Genomic DNA, 23,500 nt, shown 5'->3' on the forward strand with positions numbered 1-23,500 from the left:
AGACAATGTGAGTGGAGGGAGCATAAGGCACAGGTTAAAGAAATGTGTATTGTCTCCAGACAGGACAGCCAGTGAGATTCTGCAAGTTTTGGAGCTGGAGCAGCATCTGGGGACACTGTGGAGTATCTATGAGGTGGAGAGTATCGTGAATAGCACGTATCGAGAGGTGGTCACTCCACAGGCTGAGATTCTCCAGGCAGGAAGGAAATGGGTGACAACCAGGCAGAGTAAGAGGGTGAGGCAGGCAATGCAAGAATCTCCTGTGGCCATTCCCTTAAAATGCAGATATACTGTTGAGGGGAATGATCTCGTAGGGGAAAGCAGCAACAGCTAAATTCATTGCACCCATGGCTGCTTTTGCTGCAGTAGAGAGGATTAAATGTGAGGGAATGCAATTCAATTGTAAGGGGAATAGATAGGCATTTCTGTGGCCACAAACAAGACTCCAGGATAGTATGTTGCCTCCCTGGTGCTAGGATCAAGGATGTCTCGGAGCAGTTCCAGGACATTCTGGAGGGGGATGTGAACAGCCAGTGGTCGGAGCACACATTGGTACAAACGACATAGGTTTAAAGAAAAGAAATGCTTTCCTAAAATATTAGGAGTTAGGGAGAAAGTTGAGAAGTCAGACCTCAAAGGTAGTGATCTCAGGATTACTACCAGTGCCACTCTTAGTCAGATAGAAATAGCAGGATATATCGGATGAATACGTGGCTGCAGAGATGGTGTGATGAGGGTTTCAAACTCCTGGGACGTTGGGAATGGTTCTGGGGGAGGTGGGACCTGTACAAACTGGATGAATTACACCTGGCCAAGATCGGTACTGATGTCCTAGGGGGAGTATTTGTTAGAGTGCATTTGCAAAAAGTGGATGAATTAATCATGCAAATAAATGTAAATGGGTATGATATAGTTATGGAGACACAGCTGCAGGGTGACCAGAGCTGGGGTATTCAGTGTTTAGGAAGGACAGACTAAAAGGTAAAGGAGGTGGAGGTGCATTGATGGTTAAAGAGGAAATTAACACCATAACGAGGAAGGATATTAGCTCTAACAATGTGGAATCTATCTGGGTAGAGCTAAGAAACACCAAGGGGCAAAAACTGTTTTGGATATAGACCTCCAGACTTGAGACAAAATGGATCAAAGGATATGGGGGAGGTGTGGGGAAGGCAGGATCAGGCTATTGAGCTGGATGACCAGCCATGATCATAATGAATGGCGGAGCAGGCTCGAAGGGCTGAATAGCCTCCTCCTGCTCTTATTTTCTATGTTTCTATTGTAACCCCCTGCTGACCACTATATGGGGCTACTATTTAAATATTCAATCAACAGGATCCCAAATTCCTAGCGGTTGATGTTGATTTGGCTAATTCCCTGTTTACCCATAAATGTCAGTACTGTAATCGGAATATCAAAAATAAATTTAATAACAAATATAATTAACAGACATTAAACAGTGAGCTCTGATCTATAACCGTTGGGGCCCATCCGTTGGTGCACACATGGGGAAACTCATCCTCAGTAACACATTTGTAGATACTGATCCAGTTGGACTGTATAGTCCCCACCAGTTACTCACGACACACACACACAGTCCAGAAGAGACACACGTGTGGAAGATGATGCCACAGGAGGCAGAGGTGCCGCGAGCTATCCGTGCAGCAACGTAGGTCGAGTGCGCTGAAGGCTGTCCTCCTCGGCAGTAATGAAAAGGACAGGCAGGGGAACGCCTGGCTGCCTCTCACTCCAAACCAAATTCTCACTGCCTGGGAAAAGCTCTCTCTCTGCTTTTCTCCCTCTTCAGCTCTGCACACTCCCTGCCTTACTCCACAGCTGCTTCACTTCCTGGCGCCTTTTTTCCTCCCGCCCCCAGAGCAATCCCATTGGCCCAGCCCACATCACTCAACCAACAGCATCCTGTTCACAGCACCCGCCCGGCAAACAGGACACTGAAACCCACAAGGGACAAAGAACACTGGTAAATGTCTTCCCCACAAATTTTCCTCAGTCCGTTACACTATTATTAAGGAGGTTATGACTGGGCAGTTATAAATGGGTCAAACATGATTTCCCTTCCTAAGAGTTCTTTGAGGAAGTAACAAGCAACGTAGAACAAAGAACAATACAGCACAGGAACAGGCCCTTTGGCCCTCCAAGCCTGCGCCGCTCATGTGCCCACTCGACCATTCTTTTGTGTCCCTTTATTCCCAGTCTGTCCATGTGGTTATCTAGATAAGTCTTAAATGATCCCAGCGTGTCCGCCTCAATCACCTTGCTTGGCAGTGCATTCCAGGCCCCCACCACCCTCTGTGTAAAATACGTCCCCCTGACATCTGTGTTGAACCTTGCCCCCCTCACCTCGAACCCGTGACCCCTTGTGTTCATCACCTCCGACCTGGGAAAAAGCTTCCCATTGTTCACTCTATCTATGCCTTTCATAATTTTATACACCTCCATTAGGTCGCCCCTCATCCTCCATCTTCCCAGGGAGAATAACCCCAGTTTATCCAATCTCTCCTCATAGCTAAGACCAGGCTTGGCGAAGATAGGGATCAAGATAAGTATACAGCTTTTAGGAAGGGACTAAAGGAGGAAATTAAGAGAGCCAGAAGGGGTCAAGAGAAGGCCTTGACAGGTAGGATTAAGGAAAACCCTAAGGCGTTCTATAAATATGTGAAGAGTAAAAGGATGAGATGTGAAGGAATAGGGCCTATAAAAGGTGAAGGCGGGAAAGTCTGTACGGAACCAGTAGAAATGGCAGAGGTGCTTAATGAGTATTTTGCCTCGTTTTTCACAGAGGAGAAGGACCTGGGTGGATGTACTGCGGGCTTGCGGTGGACTGAAAAGATTGAATATGTGGACTTTAACAAAGAGGTTGTGCTGGAATCATTGAATGGCATCAAGGTAGATAAGTCGCCAGGTCTGGATGGGATGTACCCCAGGTTACTGTGGGAGGCGAGGGAAGAGATTGCAGAGCCTCTGGCGATGATCTTTGCGTCGTCGATGGAGACGGGAGAGGTGCCGGAGGATTGCGGATGTGGTTCCTATTTTCAAGAAGGGGAATAGGGATAGCCCAGGAAATTACTGACCGGTGAGTCTAACCTCAGTGGTTGGTAAGCTGATGGAGAAGATCCTGAGGGACAAGATTTATGAGCATTTAGAGAGGTTTAGTATGCTCAAGAATACTCAGCATGGCTTTGTCAAAGGCAGATCGTGCCTTACGAGCCTGGTGGAGTTCTTCGAAAATGTGACTAAACACATTGACGAAGGGAAAGCGGTAGATGTGGTTTAGATGGATTTTAGCAAGGCGTTCGATGAGGTCCCCCATGCAAGGCTTCTAGAAAAAAAGTGAGAGGACATGGGATCCAAGGGGCTGCTGCCCTGTGGATCCAGAACTGGCTTGCCCAAAGGAGGCAGAGAGTGGGTATAGATGGGTCTTTTTCTAAATGGAGGTCGGTCACCAGTGGTGTGCCCCAGGGATCTGTTCTGGGACCCTTGCTGTTTGTCATTTTCATAAATGACCTGGATGCGGAAGCGGTGGGATGGGTTGGTAAGTTTGCCGACGACACAAAGGTTGGTGAGGTTGTGGATAGTCTGGAGGGATGTCAGAAGTTACAGAGGGACATAGATAGGATGCAAGACTGGGCGGACAAGTGGCAGATGGACTTCAACCCAGATAAATGTGTAGTGGTCCATTTTGGCAGGTCAAATGGGATGAAGGAGTACAGTATAAAGGAAAAGACTCTTAGTACGGTAGAGGATCAGAAGGACCTTGGGGTCCAGGTCCCTACGACTCTAAAATTGGCCCCGCAGGTGGAGGAGGTGGTTAAGAAGGTGTGTGCTGGCCTCTATCAATTGAGGGATTGAGTTTAGGAGTCCGGGGATAATGATGCAGCTATATAAGACCCTCGTCAGACCCCACTTGGAGTACTGTGCTCAGTTCTGGTCGCCTCATTACAGGAAGGATGTGGAAAAGATTGAAAGGGTGCAGAGGAGATTTACAAGGATGTTGCCTGGATTGAGTGGCATGCCTTATGAGGATAGGCTGAGGGAGCTCGGTCTTTTCTCCTTGGAGAGACGTAGGATGAGAGGAGACCTAATAGAGGTCTATAAGATGTTGAGAGGCATAGATTGGGTGGACTCAGAGGCTTTTTCCCAGGGTGGAAATGGCTGCTATGAGAGGTCACAGGTTTAAAGGTGCTGGGGGGTAGGTACAGGGGAAATGTTAGGGGGAAGTTTTTCACACAGAGGGTGGTGGGCGAGTGGAATCGGCTGCTGTCAGTGGTGGTGGAGGCAAACTCAATAGGGTCTTTTAAGAGACTCCTGGATGAGTACATGGGACTTAATAGGATGGAGGTTATAGGTAGGCCTAAATAGTAGGGATGTGTTCAGCACAACTGGTGGGGCCGAAGGGCCTGTTTTGTGCTGTAGTTTTTCTATGTTTCTATAAGACCCTCCATACCAGGCAACATCCTGGTAAACCTTTTCTGTACTCTTTCCAAAGCCTCCACGTCCTTCTGGTAGTGTGGCAACCAGAACTGGACGCAGTATTCCAAATGTGGCCTAACCATCATTCCATACAGCTGCAACATCATATGCCAACTTTTATATTCTATGCCCCGTCCAATAAAGGCAAGCATGCCATATGCCTTCACCACCAAAGAGAAAACTGGATATATTTCTCGGAGACAATTGACAAAGTGCCACATAAAAAGGTTACTATGCAAATTAAGAATTCATGATTTAGGCAGTAACATATTAGCAGGGATAGAAGGTTAGTTAGCCAACAGGAAACCGAGAATAGGCATAAATGGGTCATTTTTAGGTTGGCAGGATGTGACCAGTGGAGTGGCCAGAAATGGTACTGCAGCACCTTACCTAGGACAAAACCCAAGGGCAGGAATTTTACCCGCCCACCACGGGAATCGGAGTGGGTGAGGGGCAGAGCATGGGAAGGTCCATTGACCTCAGGTGGGATTTTATGGTTTCGGGACGAGCGAGACCGTAAAATCCCACCCCATGATTTTTGATGAGGTGGGTCCTGGGGGCAGGAGGGCAGGGGGCACTGTTGGGAGGGGGATGATCGGAATTGGGCAAGGGAAGATGTCCCAGAACTTGCCGGGGGGGGGGGGGGGGGAGCGTAAAATTCTGCCCCATGAATCACAAAGTTAGTGTGCAAGTGGTTAGGAAAGTAAACAGAATGTTGTTGTTTATTGCAAGGAGAATAGAAGATAAAACTTTGGATGTTTTGCTACAGTTGTTGAGGCCACACCTAAAGTACTGTGTACAGTTTTGGTCTCCTTATTTAAGAAAGGATATCAATGTGTGAGAAGCAGTCCAAGGAAGGTTCACTCGGCTGATACCTGGGTTGGGATGGGTTATTGTATGAGGAAAGGTTGAGCAGGCTAGGCCTGTAACCATAGGAGTTCAGCAGATTGAGAGATGATCTTATTGAAAAGTGTAAGATCCTGAGGAGGGTTAACATGTTGGATGCTGAAAGGATACTTCCCCTTGTGGGAGAGGCTAGAATTAAGGGACACTGTTTCAAAATAAGGGGGTCTCCCATTTAAGACAGAAATGAGAAGAAATTTCTCTCGGGGTCGTGAATCTTTGGATGTCTTTTCCCTGAAGAGCAGTAGTGGTCACTGAATATTTTTAATGCAGAGGTAGATAGTTTCTTGACTAACAAGGGAATCAAAGGATATTAGGGGTAGAAGGAATGTGGAGTTGAAGTGGCAATCAGAATCAGCCATGATCTTAATGAATGGTGGAATAGAACTCCTGTTCTCTATCTCAAATTTCCCCCAGGACCACAACGATCTGAGATATCTGCTTTCCTTCATGTCTGACCTCTTGAAAATCCCCAACTTTACTTACTCTAATATAATTGACTATGCTTTCGGCTGCTAAGGCCTAAAACCTCTTTAAATAAAATTTTGTTGTTGTCAAGTTATGTGGGAAATGATTAGTGTTGTCCTTCCTTCAAATTCACTTCTGGTCCTGAAATATGCTGAACATAAAGGGATTTAGCCAAATTTCAAGAATCTGAAAAGTATGCAAAACAGGCCACTTTCAATATAAAAAAGTTCAATCAAACATCTGATATTTATTCACATAATTAACTGGCATGCAGCTAAGTTTCCAAATCATGTCACAGATGTAAAGATATAAGATTACCTATTAGAATATGAAAGATGGCAGCCACAGTACCAGCTGTGACCATGCAGAGGACAGCCTTGATCCTATCGCGTCGACTATGAACAAATACCAGTCCCACGTTCTTAAAGTCACTCATCGGCCCTGTGAAGAACTTCATGAGGGAGTAGGCCAGCCCATAGCTAGCAAGCATCTCGATGGCATCCTCTTTAACAGCTGCTATGCCTCTGTTTAGCGCCTTTCAGAAAAAAACAGTACATGGGAAAGAATTAAAATTAATCTTAAAATTACCTTTTAATATACATTCAATTGGTTTCAACGTCATTTTACTCAATGAACAATTTAGAATTTCCCAGCAACACTGAGACATCGATGTTCCAGGATGTTACCCTCAAACATGAGTCGGGACCTGATGTTATCAATGGTTTGGGTGGAATTTCTGCAGTCGCAGCCAGGTGAGGATTTGAGACGTTGCCTATATGAATTTAAAAAAAATATCTGACTGTATAAATGGCCTGTTAACTGAGGTTTGTGAAATCGGAGGGTCAGGTGTCAGCTTGGATAAAAAATTGGCTTAAGGACAGAAAACATTAAGTAATCCTAAACAGATTGGAGGATGGTATCCAATGGATCACTGCTTTTTCTGAAACACATTGACAAGGATATTGGAATAGAGAGTCAAACTTTTAAAACAGAAAACTAGTTGAACCAGGAAACAAATAGTGGCCTGGATTCCACAATTTTCCACCTCACTCAAAATAAGGATTAGAGCCTGACAGTAACCTTTAAGAGATAAAATGAAATCAAAATATGCTGTGCATTCAGAGCTGCCTCTCCCCCCCCCCCCCCCCCAGAGCAATGTGTCTGCAAATTCTCCATCTCCTTCAAATTACACTGAGTGAAAGAGCCCGAGCTGCTGCTGGAGTAATCCAGAAACAACTGCAACTTCCACAACAAGATGGAGAAAACTAGACAGCAGCTCCATTTCCAGCCTAACCCTTTCGTTACAAATTAGAAACCACAATGATCAACATAATCTCCAACGCACTGTATTTTGCAAAAATTCAGCTGTTGTATAAGTTGAAAGCAGCAAAAGGAATTCTGAAAACTGGATTAGCATTGAAACAAGTAGCAAATTTTGGCAAACATAACACGTGTAGTCATAACTAACCACGCTAAATCAACAATCTAAGTCACTAATAGTGGCGCTATTTGAGAAAGTTTCCTACTTTTCAAACAACCCTAAAACTAAAATGCACTGTTAAAGTATTCTTTAAAATGGGGGCTATCTGCACAGCCAATGGTTTATGGTTGAAATGTAGTCACTGTTGTAAAGTAGAAAACACCAGGCTAAAAATTACAAGAGAAACTAGCACCAGTCAAATGGTTCTTTTTAAATGCTCTGCCATTCCAGCTTCCTTTGGGAAGAGGATCCTCTATATGCACTCACTGCTTGCCTACATTGTTGTTGTTGCTAGCATATCTTCACATCCGTACGTTTTTTTACCCTTTGGGGAATCGTGGGGGGAAGTGGTGGGAGGATTCCTGAGCTGATTATCAGCCTGCTGAACTGCGCTGAATGCTCCTTCCATGGCCAACAAGTCCTGGACTTGGACTCAAACCACTTCAGTGTTAGGGGCGTTATCACTGTGCTACAAGGCCTCCACTGCTTGCCTGCATGAGGCTTGGCCATCTCTATTTGTCAATGGGGGTTTGAGGAGCCTGGAACTGGACACATCCCTCATACAAGTCTGAACTGCTTGGCATTTGTGGGTCTATGTCTTTGAAACTTCCCAAATACTGTAAGGATTCCCCAAGCAAAAGTAATGTTTCAGCGAGCAAAATGAAATGATTGATGTTCCAGGGAGCAGCATTTGGGGAACACTAATAATTTTTGGATCACAATATCATGAAGTTTAGATAGTTCACGGAAAAGGTTCAACTGGAGAAGGCTGAATTTTGGTGAGTTGAAAAGGAATTTGGCCAGGTGGATGGGAATCAAAGATTGGCAGGTAAAACAATAAATGAGCAATGGGAGGGCTTCAAAGAGGATGAGGATATAGCTTGTGTACATACGAGAGGCACTCCCACAAGGGGGGGAAGGAAAGCAAATCCAAAGCTAGTGCTGTCTGGATGACTGAAGATATAGAGATTAAAAAGCAGAAAGGAGAGGCTAATTATCAATTTCAGGCTCAGAGTTCAGTGCAGAACCAAGCTGAAAATGGAACGTCAAGATTTTTTTAAAGTAATAAAAGGGGTAAAAGACAGAGGTTGAGAAGCTATGATTAGCTGCTTATATAAAAGGGAACCCCAAAATCTTTTATAACTTGTAAAAAATAGTAAAAGGATAGTTAATGGAAAGGTGAGGCTTACAATGGACTGAGAAGAATTTATGGAGTAATAGTCCCCAAGGGATTAGAAAGGTGTCAGCAGCTACAAAACTATCCACAAGACAGAAAACAATGAATGGTTGTATTTCAAGCTGGGGGGGGGGGGGAGTATAATGTGGTTCACCCCCACCACAGACCCCAAACCTCCAGGGGTTGTAAGGCTATTATTCCTTTTGATGTATTGTGTTGACATACAGGACACATTTCAAAGTCTTCAGATGAAGTGAAACTTGGAAATGTAGAAAGCAATCAGGGGATATAATAGACTTCATGTGGACACTAGACAGATGGATGAGAAATGAGCACATATGGCATTTGCAATTTAATTCTAAGAAGTGTTAGGACGATTGAGGAAAGGCAATGAAAACTAAATGATACAATTTTAAAGTGAATGCAGGAACAGAAAAACATGGTGATTCACATATGCAAATCTATGAAGGCAGTAGGACAAACTGAGAAGGATGTTGAAGCATATGTGATCTTTGGCTTTTTAAACCGAGGTAGAGAGAGTACAAAAAATTATCAGTGAGTGGTTATGCACCAGCTGTAGCATTTTGATCAATTCTGGGCACTAATAATTTAGGAAGAATGTTAAGGGCTTGGAATGCATGCAGAGGCCATTTCCCAAAATGGTACAAGGGTTACAATACATGGAAAGTTGAGGATTGCTCTCCTTGATACAGAGAAGGTTCAGGAGACCAGGTGTAGTGTGTCAAAATTTGCAGATGACTAAGATGAGTGGCAGAGCAAAGTGTGCAGAGGATGCTGAAAGTCTGCAAAGGGATATAGATAAGACTATCGAGTAAGGTTCTGGCAGATGGAGTACAATGTTGGTAAATGTGAGGTCATTCAATTTGGTAGGAATAACAGCAAAATGGACTATTATTTAAATGGTAAAAAAGATTGTAGCATGTTGCTGTGCAGAGAGATCTGGGTGTCCTTGTGCAAGAATCACAAAAAGTTGGTTTGCAGGTGCAGCAGGTAATTAAGAAATCTGTCCTTCATTGCTAGAGGGATGGAGTTTAAAAACAGGGAGGTTATGTTGCAGCTGTAAAAGGTGCTGGTGAGGCCACACCTGGAGTACTGTGTACAGTTTTGGTCTCCTTACTTGAGAAAGGATATACTGGCACTGGAGGGGCTGCAGAGGAGATTGACTAGATTGATTCCAGAGTTGAGAAGGTTGGCTTATGATGAGAGACTGAGTAGACTGGGACTATACACATTGGAATTCAAAAGGAGGAGGGGAGATCTTATAGAAACATAGAAGATTATGAAGGGAATAGATAAGATAGAAGCAGGGAGATTGTTTCCACTGGCAGGTGAAACTAGAACTAGGGGACATAGCCTCAAAATAAGAGGGAGCAGATTTAGGACCAAGTCGAGGAGGAATTTCTTCACCCAAAGGGTTGTGAATTTGTGGAATTCCCCGCCCAGTGAAGCAGTTAAGGTTACCCCAATGTTTTTAAGGCAAGGATAGATAAATTTTTGAACAGTAAAGGAATTAAGGGTTATGGTGAGTGGGCAGGTAAGTGGAGCTGAGTCCACAAAAAGATCAGCCATGATCTTATTGAATGGCAGAGCAGGCTCGAGGAGCCAGATGGCCTACTCCTGCTCCTAGTTCTTGTGTTCTTATGAGGAAAAAGCAGAGGAAGCGGCTCACCCCAACATCTTGTGCACGAGATAGTGAGGGTACTGCTTAGCGATTCTATTAACAAACATATTATTCTTCTTTCTCTTCCCACACTTAATGGTACACCAATAAGCAGCACGGTGGCACAGTGGTTAGCTCTGCTGCCTCACAGTGTCAGAGACCCGGGTTCAATTCCGCCTTGGGTCACTGTCTGTGTGGAGTTTGCACATTCTCCCCCTGTCCGCGTGGGTTTCCTCCCGGTGTTCCTAATTCCTCCCCCAGTCCAAAGATGTGCGGGTTAGGCTGATTGGCCTTGCTAAATTGACCCTAGTGTCAGGGGATTAGCAGGATAAACATGTGGGGTCATGGGAATAGGGCTGGGGTGGGATTGTGGTCGATGCAGACTCAATGGGCTGAATGGCCTCCTTCTGCATTGAAGGGATTCTATGATTCTAGGAGAAAATTAATAGGATGTTCAAGATCATGAAGGGTTTTAAGTAAATAAGGGGAAACGTCCAGTGTCAAAAAGGCTGGTAATCAGAGGAAAAATTTAGGGTAACTGGCACCAAAACTAGAGAAACAATGGAGCGAATTTTCCCATTCCACCCGCCACAGGAATCATAGTGGGCGAGGGGTGGACCATGGGAAGGTTGACCTCAGGTGGGATTTTCTGGTTTCAGGGCGAGCGTGGCTAAAAAATCCCGCCTAATCCCGCTGATTGTTGTGATTTGCACTCTTTGAAAAGACGGTGAAAACAGATTCATAATAACTTCCAAAGGGAATGGGGGCAAATATTTGCCTGTCTATAAAAGGGCAGAGGAATGGGAAGAAGCTGCTTCATGGAGCTGACACGAGGTTAATGGGCCTTCATTTGTGCTACATCATTCTGTGATTCTATAAATTGGAATAACAGCCTGCAAGCTCTCAAAGATAGGACACAAAACATAATGTGCTATTTAATTTCAGTGATAGCACTGATGGAATATGAAAGTTACTACTGTATGGAGGAACTTAAGGCGATTAGCATTGACACTGTTATGGTGGAGCTAGATAAGTACATGAGGGAGATAGGAATAGAAGGATATGTTGATAGGGTAAGATGGAAGGTGGGAGGAGACTTATGTGGAGCATAAACACCCGCAATATACTGAATGACTATTTCTGTGTTGTACGTATAATGCAACATTAGGTTAAATTTTTAAATGGCTGGGCAGGCCAAGATCAGAGGCACTTCACACCCATCACATCAATTCCTTGTTCTAACAACTTATGTTTCCGAAGTTACTGAGTTTCCCCTGAAATTTCCTTCAACTGTTCTACCTACTGAATTTCGTCAAGATTAATCCCTGATTGAATAAAGATGGCAACACAAAATGTGCCATTCAGGGGTGGCATACTGGTTAGCACTGCTGTCTTACAGTGCCAGGGACCCGGAATCGATTCCCGGCTTGGGTCACTGTCTGTGTGGAGTTTGCACGAGTTTCCTCCACAGGCTGCAGATTCCTCCCATAGTCCAAAAGATGTGCTGGTTAGATGGATTGGCCATGCTAAATTCTCCCTCATTGTACAAGAACAGGCGCCGGAGTGTGGCAACTGGGGGACTTTCACGGTAACTTCACTGCAGTGTTAATGTAAGCCTACTTGTGACACTAATAAATAAACATTAAACAAAAAAAGACGTTCATTTTAATTTGGATCAACATTGTTAGAAAGCTCAGGCACTTGGAGTGCCTTAACGCACGGTTATTTGACAGTAAGCAAAACGGTGGAGAAATCAATTGCTCCTGAAATAAATGACATATCACACCATTCCTCCAGTATTCCCACCTTTATCACCAAATTATTGCAGAACCCAAACTGCCAATATTGTTCATCATTCATAGGATAGGATGATGCAATTGAACTCTCCCGGTGAAATTCAATCAGCACCGTTTAACTAATGTACGCATTTCACTTTACAATCCAGTCAGATCATTCTTCATGGAAAACATTCACTCCAATATTCAAAGGATTTTTAAGATTGCACTTTATGTATGTTTTCAGATTGTTTTGAAAACATTCACCGGATGGATCATTCTGTAATTCTCAAATAATTGACTGACCTCAGTAACATGATCAACAACCATGTGACATCTAAACAAGCCACAGCACCAGTACCAACAGTAAAAAAATATTTTTGCAATTTGTCACAAAATATCTCATTTCTCCAAAAATGAATACTTCCAATGCTCAATAAACTCCAGTTTATAAAGTAACCAATCCCACAGGTAGCACGGCGGAGAAATGGACCTACTTTTATCTCTTATTTCACTTAGCGGAGAATAAGGAAGTGGCAGATGAAATGGGACAAATATTTTGGTTGTGTCCTCACCATAGAGGATACAAAAAAAGTTCCAGTAATAGCTGTGAATCTGAAGGTAGAGGGGAGAGAGGAACTTGGTGAAATTACAATCATTAGGGAAAAGGTAAGGAGCAAACTAATGGACCTGCAAGTCTCTGAGTCCAGATGGACTTCATCCTAGGGTCTTAAAAGCGGTGGCTAATGAGATAGATGTGTTGTTCCAGTGATTTTGGAAAGATTCCATCAGACCGGAAAGTGCCAAATATAACCCTTCTATCCACAAAGAAAGAGAGGCAGGAAACTATAGACCTGTTAGCTTGATGTCTGTCATGGGGAAGGTGTTGGAATTGATCATTAAAGAGATTATTGCCGGGCACTTTGAAAACTCAAGGTAACCTGGAAGAGTCAGTCTGGTTTTGTGAAAGGGAAATCATGTTTAACTAAGTTCTTAGAGTTCTTTGAAGGAGTAATATAAGCTGTGGATAGAGGGGAACCTGTAGATATACTGCACTTGGGTTTCCAGAAGGCATTTGATAAGATGCTCATGGTGCAGAGGGTAATATGTTGGCATGCATTGAAGATTGGCTGGCAGAAAGCAGAGGAAGCACAAATAGATCTTTGTTTGATTGGCAGGATGTGATGAGTAGGGTCTGTGCTGGGGCCTCAACTTTTTACAATTCACATCAATGACCTAGATGAGTGGACCAAAGGCATAGTAACTAGATTTTCAGACAACACAAATACTGGTAGGAAAGTATGTTGTAAATAAGACAGGGGGTATAGGACAAAGATGAGGAGAATTTCTTTTCTTTCAGAGAATTGTGTGACTTTGGAACTCTGCCTCAGAAGGCACTGGAAGCAGGATCACTGAAGGGGTAATATATTCTTGTTAGGCAAGGGAATCAAAGAGTATTGGGGGTAGATGGGAATGTATTATTCAACACAAACAGTTCAGCCTTGACTTATTGAATGGCAGAGCAGGTTTGAGAAGCTGAACAACTTACTTCTGCTCTTACTTTGCACGTCTGTATGTATGTTCGTGTTCAAAGCAAAACAACAGAGTTCTGAGTGATAAGTGCAATGGATTGCCAATAAATACTGGGCTCAGACCTTTGCTCTGCGAGTATCAGGAATTTTCTGTGAATTCCATATAACATTAGTCAGTTTGTAAATTGCTCAGGTTAACCTACATTGGAGAGGCCAAGAAAGCAGAGGAACATAGTTCATGGGTACTGGAAGATCCAGTCTAAAGTACCATGAGTTTTGACTTATAAATACAAACTGCCCGTGTTGATATTTGCTATTTTGGATAAAATCACATGTTGCATTAGTGTTATTGAGAGATGAATGGAAGACTTGAACCAAGCAAAAGGGGTGGCTTACAGATCAGTCCCAAACTTACAATAAACAAGATTTTAAAAGGCAGAATTCTAATTGAATGGGATTAATAAATGTGACTTTTTGTAATTAATGCTGATTAGATTTTTCACAATGAACTTGGTTGTTTGGACATACTGTACTTACACAGCTGCCTGAGAATGTACATCATTCACCCAAGTCTGAGATATTTACAGTTTGCCAAGAACAAACCACTGCTACCTCAGTAAAAGGCACCTCTGTTTTCAGTAGAAAAATGGAGGATGCGGGGAGAAAGAAAGGTAAATAGTTGATTTTAGTTTTCAGCTATGTAAATATTTTGCTGTCAGTCAATTCTTTTAATAATTTCTGACAATCAGCAATTACCTAAATATTATATTTTTCTTTATATTAGGCATATTCCTAATCAGAAGATGTACTGTGCTACACAATCATATCCTATACTGGACTCTACATTTAATCTGATTCAGCATTATATTTTTTGCAGAGTATTGATTAATATTAAAAGGTGCAATGAAAACAGAACAGTAGAAGCTAATCTATTTTCATTCTTTGGGGCCTAGTACTGCCAGGGTGACAGTGTCAAGGTAGCACTCCCAGGTGCCATGCCCTACCATCTCCTTCACCACTCAGGGGCTATTCTTATCTCCGTGCCCCCAACGTTGTCATCACGACTGGTTTTCGATTTTGAAAACCAGTAGTGACTCTCGCTAGTGTCACGCCATTGGGGGGGGGGGAGCATTCAATACTCTCGGAATCAATCGCGTTAAGCTGTTTAACGATATTTTAATTCAATTAATTTAATGGAAATCAGGTTCACGCCCAAGCTGATTACATTGCCGGTGGGGGGGTCGGGCGGGAAGATCTCAAACTGAGATCTTGCCGTTGCAAATCCCATTATGGTTCTCTTGCGAGGATTAGCGACCATAACAGGATTTGTGCGCACAGTGAACGGGCCCCGAGAATCGTGCATAATATTCAAAATGGAAAAAACACATCTAGAAGATGCACTGCTAAAACTCACCAAGGCTCATTAGGCAGCACCATCTAAACTCACAACCACTACCACCTAGAAGGACAAAAGCAGCAAACATATGGGAACACCACCACCTGTAAGCTCCCTTCCACCTCTTCTACCATCCTGACTTGAAATTATGTTGCTGTTCCTTCACTGTCACTGGGTAGAATCCTGGACATCCTCCCGAACAGCACTGAGTATACCTACACCTCAGGCCGAAGTGGTTCAAGATAGAAGCTCACCACCACCTTCTCAAAGGTAATTAGGGATGGGCTACACTAGCCAATGATGTCCACATCCCATAAATGAATTTTTAAAATATGAAAATCCCTTAACATCGAGTTGGAATAACCTTTGAAAAATTAACCAAGAAAACCAGGAGTGGTGAAAACATCGACAGGATAGATTAGAAATTGTCAGTTTTTTCAATGGGTATTAGCCAAGCTCATTTGAATATTTACAAATTAACTTCTGTTTGACATGTTTTACTACATTCTGCACCCTCTCCTTTCCTTCTCTATGAACAGTATGCTTTGTCTGTATAGAATGCAAGAAACAATACTTTTCACTGTATACTAATACATGCAACAATAATAAATCAAATCAGAATACATTAACTTCTGATTCCATATCCAGAGAAAGGATAGATTGATTCAAATACCAGTATTCTATTGCCCCCACCACTGGAGGGAAGGTTGCCAAGGCATGAGATTCCAAAATAGTTTGATAAGAGTAACATAGAATTATAAATTATTCACCTTGCACTTTATATTTATCAACTGAACATTGAACCATTTAGAACTGTTAGAATTCAGGTCAAAAACTCAAAAGTGTTTTATGAAGTCCACCTGGATCATAAGTTTTGCACTTTGAATTTGGCTTGGATAAGCATGATATGTTTCACTTCAGGTATGATTCAAGTGACCCACTAGAGAGCTTTTATCAAACAAAATTTATTTAAGAATATAGTTAACATGAAAAGAAAGAAAATTAGCAATTTTTATCAATTACAAACAAAAGAACAACAATAATATATAACCGTTAACAAATATATCCAAAATGTTCCAATCAAACAAAACCTCCCATAGATAAAATCCTTTCCACAGGTTAAACACAGCAAGGACTAATTCACATGATATTGGAACGGAGTCCTTTGGTTGGAGAATTTGAAACGCTGACTTATGTCTTGTAGCTTCTCGCAGCCCTCGGAATACACCCAGAACAGTTTGAAGTCAGAACAGCTTCCCAGAACACCAGGGAGAGAGAGACTCACTGGGCAAGCTAGCCACTAACAGCTGATTTTCCACTCCAGGAAGGCGAGAAGCCTTGCTTTCAGCTAACCAGCAGAATTTCCAAAACCAGGGAGACTGAAATACTTATTTTCAGCTTGATGTCCCTTCTAAACTCAAACTGAAGCCAGCCAAAACAGAAAATGAAACCTTAAATTGTCCAAAACACATGACCTGTCACCCAGTCTTCCTCCTAACAATGCAGGGTCATAAAAGATCATAGAACATAGAACAGTACAGCGCAGAACAGGCCCTTCAGCCCATGTTGTTGTGCCGAGCTTTGTCTGAAACCCAGATCAAGCTATTTCCTCCCTATCATCCCGAAGTACTCCATGTGCCTATCCAATAGCTTCTTAAATGTTCCTAATGTTTCTGACTCCACTATCACTGCAGGCAGTCCATTCCACACCCCAACCACTCTCTGAGTAAAAAACCTACCTCGGACATCCTTCCTATATCTCCCACCATGAACCCTATAGTTATGCCCCCCAGTTACCACTCCATTCACCCGAGGAAATAGTCTTTGAACGTTCACTCTATCTATCCCCCTCATCATCTTATAAACCTCTATCAAGTCTCCTCTCAACCTCCTCCGCTCCAAAGAGAAAAGCCCAAGTTCCCTCAACCTTTCCTCATAAGACCTACCCTCCAAACCAGGCAGCATCCTGGTAAATCTCCTTTCCACTCTTTCCAGTGTCTCCACATCCTTCTTATAGTGAGGTGACCAGAACTGCACACAATATTCCAAATGTGGTCGCACCAAGGTCCTGTACAGTTGCAGCATAACCCCACGGCTCTTAAACTCAAACTCCCTGTTAATGAACGCCAACACACTATAGGCCTTCTTCACGGCTCTATCCACTTGAGTGGCAACCTTCAGAGATCTATGGATATGAACCCCAAGATCTCTCTGTTCCTCCACATTCTTCAGAACCCTACCTTTGACCCTGTAATCCGCATTCAAAATTTGTCCTCCCAAAATGAATCACCTCGCACTTATCAGAGTTAAACTCCATCTGCCATTTTTCGGCCCAGCTCTGCATCCTATCGATGTCTCTTTGTAGCCTACAACAGCCCTCCACCTCATCCATTACTCCACCAATCTTGGTGTCATCAGCAAATTTACTGATCCACCCTTCAGCCCCCTCCTCCAAGTCATTGATAAAAATCACAAAAAGCAGAGGACCCAGCACTGATCCCTGTGGTACACCGCTGGTAACTGGTCTCCAGTCTGAAAATTTTCCATCCGCCACCACCCTCTGTCTTCTGTGAGATAGCCAGTTACTTATCCAATCGGCCAAATTTCCCTCTATCCCGCACCTCCTTACTTACTTCATGAGCCGACCATGGGGGACCTTATCAAACACCTTACTAAAATCCATGTATATGACATCAACTGCTCTACCATCATCTACACACTTAGTTACCTCCTCAAAGAATTCAATCAAATTTGTGAGGCAAGACTTACCCTTCACGAATCCGTGTTGACTATCCCGGATTAAGCTACATCTTTCCAAATGATCATAAATCTATCCCTAAGGACCTTTTCCATTAACTTATCGACCACCGAAGTAAGACTAACTGGCCTATAATAACCAGGGTCATTCCTATTTCTTTTCTTGAACAGAGGAACAACATTCGCCACTCTCCAGTCCTCTGGCACTATCCCCATGGACAGTGAGGACCCAAAGATCAAAGCCAAAGGCTCTGCAATCTCATCCCTTGCCTCCCAAAGAATCCTAAGAAATATTTCATCTGGCCCAGGGGACTTATCGACCCTCAGGTTTTTCAAAATTGCTAATACATCTTCCCTCAGAACATCTACCTCCTCCAGCCTATCAGCCTGTATCACACTCTCATCCTCAAAAACATGGCCCCTCTCCTTGGTGAACACTAAAGAAAAGTATTCATTCATCGCCTCTCCTATCGCTTCTGACTCCATGCACAAGTTCCCACTACTGTCCTTGACCAGCCCTAATCTCACCCTGGTCATTCTTTTATTTCTCACATAAGAGTAAAAAGCCTTGGGGTTTTCCTTGATCCGACCCGCCAAGGACTTCTCATGCCCCCTCCTAGCTCTCCTAAGCCCTTTTTTTAGTTCATTCCTTGCTAACATTCAGCCCGACATGCCATCAAAGGGATCTTCAATCTAGATATTCGATGCTAAACTTTTCACTTCATACTAAAGTAGCAGTAGTACACGATTGACTGCTCTACAAAACATTTGAATTATCAAAGTCAATTAACTCAAAACCTTACAAGTCATTAAAAATCCTTTTAAAATCTGTTTTAAAACTTTGGTGCTACTTTGGTGGTAATGTAAACCTATTTGTGACACGAATAATTAAACTTTAAACTTAATATCCCAGTAGTAAAATATATAAGAAAAGGGGTGGGGTGTGATAAAAGAGATTTTTTTTTGCCAGGCATTTTTTTTTTTTAATTTGCCAGCATCAAGAAATTAATTTTTCTACAGAAATTGAAATGATTTCTCAGTTCATGATAGATAATAAAACAATAAAGCTAATCCTCTTGTGCAAGTGAGATACTGGTTCCTTTTTCATTGGATCACTTCTATTCCCAGCATTGTAGCCAACCATGTGCCATTATTCATAATTTGAACTACTTTCGAATCAAGTTTTAACTTTACTCCATGTGATGATTGTCCCTTTAAGGACAATGGAGCAAAAGAGGCTGACTTGAAGGACCAATTGGCACTGAGAGTGGGAATCACCCCAGGTGATGGAGTCCTCTCTTAGGCAGAAGACAGTCTGAAGGCATGTATTAGACAGGAATGAGGGTAGTAAGTGGTTCCTTGTTAATAAATACCGTTTGTGTTCCTGACAAAGTGTGTATCAGTACATCAATTTCCAAACTCAGGTGGGTTAATTTTACAGGATTCAAAGTATCAGTTACAATCTTGTGCTCTTGTGGATAAACACTCTTCCCTGTATAGTACTGAGGGTCATTTATTTATAAAACAAGTGAATTGGGTCCAATTTCTCTTGGGTCCAGTGCAGGATAGGACAGTCTTCCTGGGATGCATGATTTGATTTTGTCTGCTGTATATCAGAGGTAGGTTCTTTACGCAGAGAGTGGTTGGGGTGTGGAATGGACTGCCTGCAGTGATAGTGGAGTCAGACACTTTAGGAACATTTAAGCGGTTATTGGATAGGCACATGGAGCACACCAGGATGATAGGGAGTGGGATAGCTTGATCTTGGTTTCAGATAAAGCTCGGCACCACATCGTGGGCCGAAGGGCCTGTTCTGTGCTGTACTGTTCTATGTTGTGTAGTGGACAATTCAATGCTGTCTGCAAAGTGTAATTGTCAGACAGACAAGAAGGCTTTCGAGCTTAAAGTGCTGCTTTGATTGAACAGCAAGATTCCGAATGGTGACCAAGTGTGAACAGTGATTTGGTAGAACTGCTGTAAGTGACCAAATTGGTTTAATTCAGTCTGAAAGGACCAAATTAAGGCTACCGGTGCAATCTTACGAAAAATGAAGTACCGAACAAGTGAGAAAAGGGGAGTGAATGATGCCGGATTTTTCAGCGAGCCGTGAGTCACAATCTCACTCGGTGCAATAACACAGCCTCGATGCAATCGTCGCCGGAATGGACTCTGTGCGCGTGACTCATCCAAAGTGGCTGCAGTTTTATGGCATTAACCGCGGAGAGCTGCATATAAGTGCTAACGATGGAGAACCCCACGTCCTTCCCACCACACCAAGGGGGTTGGTGCCCAGTGGTACACTTCCTCGCTCGTCTTCATCGCTGCTGCACCTGAAACTCACTTATATAGAGAAGCTGTAATTCTCGCTGGTGTGACGTCTGACCAATGAGGTGGTTAAAGTGAGGGGGGGGGGTTACAATCGCGTGCCACACTCATTAATTATTTTGAAATGCATTCAAATGTATGTAAATTGACATGTTGCTAATTTTGGGCACAAAGCTATTCACTCTGAAGGCCCCTTTAGATTTGGGGCACTCTCCCCTCTGGGACCTGGGAGCTGAAGCCCCCCCCCCCCCCCCCCCGTTCCCTGGCGTGCCCGCCGACCAGGAATCTAAATATTGAGCTGGGTGGGAAAAGGCCCTTATGTGGGGCATGGGCTGGCTTCCTGTCCAAGGCTCTGCCCACCCCACTGTGAAATTGTGTCTGGGTTGGGGTGAGTGGTATCCTGGAGGGAATCCCAATATTGTAATATTACTCTTCTCCCCTGCTTCCGAATCTCCAGGGGAGCATAAAATTCTGGCCCAGTATTTCAGATGGTGAGACAAGTTCTAATCTGAGTTTTATATAAAAGAAACTTTCACCTAGTGAAAGGAGAAATATTCCCTTATTCAGCTGACAAAACAAATAAATTAATTAATGTGTTAAGGGACACTGGGGCAGTTCAGTCATTGATGGTGGCTAATCTGGATGTCTGATGAAAGAAAAACTATGAACATGGGGTATTCAAAGGATTTATCATCCTCTTCCCTTGTGTAAAGTCAATTTACAAAGTGACTCAGTAAACCCAAGCCTTACTGTGCGATTGTACCTAACTTACCTACGGAAGGGGTAGATTTTTTTACTTGGTAATTATTTGGCAGGTTTGAAATTCTTAGCATTTCCTAGAGTTTTGAGAGAGCCAGTTGAGTTGAGAGAAACAGAGATTTTGTAAGAGGAACATCTTGGACTATTCCCTAATAATGTGGTATGTGGAGCTCAGGCTTGTAATGCTAGATGAAGTGAAAAAACTAGCCCAGGACCAAGAAAAGTTAGTCTCAAAGATGCAAGGATGTTGAAGGCTGTGTGAGGCTCTGCTAAAGAAAAACAGAGCAAAAAGTGTTGAGAACCAACTTGCATGCATGAAAGATGCGTTTGCTAGTGAAAAGCAAGAACAGATGAGAAAATGAGAGTAAACAGATCTGGATGAAATTGTGGAAAGGGAGAGATAAAAATTTTGTTTTTCAACCATCAGTGAAGAGAAGATGCCCTTGCACAGAAGGTTGTAGCATATCTTTTAGATAAACTAGAACATGACTTGAGTGGAGGAAGAAGAACTCCCTCGGTGCAGATTTGTTCAAAACAATGAAATGATAGAATCTGTTATTGAGGAAGATAATTTTAAAACTGGTTGTCAATCAGACATGCACCATGTTTGAAAACCCATGGTATAAAATAGAAATACAAGTTGCCCAAGATGTTTCGAATGAAAACGTTCATGTATCTTCACTTTGTTTGGTTGACAATGAAAATATTATGAGAGAATAATTGTTGCTGTTCTAAAGCATTTAAGGTAGGGTGCAGGAGAAAAGGCAGCCTGAGTTATGATTATGCTATGGTATTTCAATTCTGCTAATCTTGTTTGTCACACATAATTGCTTTTATTTGGATTAAGCCTTTATAAAATGTTTTAATAACGGATGTGTAATTGTGAAAAGTGAAACGATTGCTTGCAATAATATGTAATAAGCTATTTGTTTAAGATGATAAGAACTTCCCGCGTTTTCAAAGCTAATGGAAAGAAACCTTCATTGTAAGACGATAGGATATAGGAGCAGAATTGGCCCACTCCGCCATTCAATCATGGCTGATATTTTTCTCATCCCCATTCTCCTGCCTTTTCCCTATAACCCCTGATTCCCTTATTAATCAAGAACCTATCTATCTCTGTGTTAAAGACACTCAATGACTTGGCCTCCACAGCCTTCTGCGGCAAAGAGTTCCACAGATTCACCACACTCTGGCTGAAGAAATTCTTCCTCATCTCGGTTTTAAAGGATCATCCCTTTAGCCTGAGGTCGTGCCCTCTGGTTCTAGTTTTTCCCACTAGTGGAAACATCCTCTCCACGTTCACTCTATCCAGGCTTCACAGTATCCTGTAACTTTCAATAAGATCCCCCCTTATCCTTCTAAACTCCAACGAGTACAGACCCAGAGTCCTCAACTGTTCCTCATACGACAAGCTCTTCATTCAAGGGATCATTCTTGTGAACCTCCTCTGGACCCTTTCCAAGGCCAGCACATCCTTTGTTAGATGAGAGGCCCAAAACTGCTCACAATACTCCAAATGAGGTCTGACCAGAGCCTTATATAGCTTCAGAAGTACATCACTGCTCTTGTATTCTAGCCCTCTCGACATGAGTGCATGTTTCTTCAGAAGGAACTCTTCAAAATACAGCTAATGAAAATACAACAAAACTTATTCCAACTTATAAGTCAAAGAAAGGATTTAATAAAGAAACATCATTACCCCAAACTTGGGGCCTTGCCCTGGGCCACTCCAAGCTTCCCACAACTCTACATTGTTCCTTATTCATAGTGAATCAGCTGGTCAGCTGATTATTACATCACTATGTAATTGGGAACAAGACGCAAGGGTTCAACTGACCCTTACGTCTTGTTCCCATTGGTAACATCACATCCAAGTTGTCACCAGTGACATTCTAACAATGCAAACATTGCATTTGCCTTCCTAATTGTTGACTGAACCTGCATGTTGACCTTAAGAGAATCTTGAACAAGGACTCCCAAGTCCCTTTGTACTTCTGATTTCCTAAGCATTTCCCTATTTAGAGAATAGACTATGCCTCCATTCCTCCTTCCAAATGCATAACTTCACACTTTTCCACATTGTATTCCATCTGCCACTTCTTTGCCCACTCTCCCAGCCTGTCCAAGTCTTTCTGCAGCACCCCTGCTTCCTCAATACAATCTGTCCCTCGACATATCTTTGTATCGTCTGCAAATGTAGCAACAGTGCCTTCAGTTCCTTCTTCCAAATTGTTAATGTATATTGTGAAAAGTTGTGGTCCCAGCAACGACCCCTGAGGCACACCACTAGTCACTGGCCGCCATCCTGAAAAAGACCCCTTTATCCTCACTCTCTGCCTTCTGCCAGTCATCCAATCCTCTTTCCATGCCAGGATCTTACCCTCAATACCATGGGCTGTAAACTTATTTAACAGCCTCCTATGCGGCACCTTGTCAAAGGCCTTCTGAAAATCTAAATAAATCACGTCCACTGATTCTCCTTCATCTAACTTCCTTGTTACCTCCTCAAAGAGCTCTAACGGATTTGTCAGACATGACCTCCACTTGGCAAAGCCGTGCTGACTGAGTACTATTTTATCATGCACTTCCAAGTACTCCACGGGGATCTCATCTTTAATAATGGACTCTCAAATCTTGCCAGTGACTGAAGTCAGGCTAATTGCCTAGAATCTCCCTCCCTTTTTATACAGCGGTGTTACATTAGCTACTTTCCTGTCCTCTGGTACCCTCCCTGCCTTCAGTGATTCCTGAAA

The 23,500-nt window shown here is 42.9% G+C and overlaps 1 protein-coding gene across 2 annotated transcripts in view; it reads right to left on the reverse strand.

Moving 5' to 3' along the window:
• Window positions 1–23,500, reverse strand: part of ankhb (ANKH inorganic pyrophosphate transport regulator b) — a 159,339-nt gene that overhangs the window by 115,499 nt on the left and 20,340 nt on the right. For both annotated transcript variants that reach the window (XM_078240634.1, XM_078240624.1), the window contains exon 2: window positions 6,181–6,397. In XM_078240634.1, the coding sequence (XP_078096760.1) occupies window positions 6,181–6,397 (217 nt within the window). The remainder of the gene's footprint in view (window positions 1–6,180; window positions 6,398–23,500) is intronic.

The sequence above is a fragment of the Mustelus asterias genome, chromosome 2, assembly GCF_964213995.1.
Source record: "Mustelus asterias chromosome 2, sMusAst1.hap1.1, whole genome shotgun sequence".
Classification (NCBI taxonomy): Eukaryota; Metazoa; Chordata; class Chondrichthyes; order Carcharhiniformes; family Triakidae; genus Mustelus; species Mustelus asterias.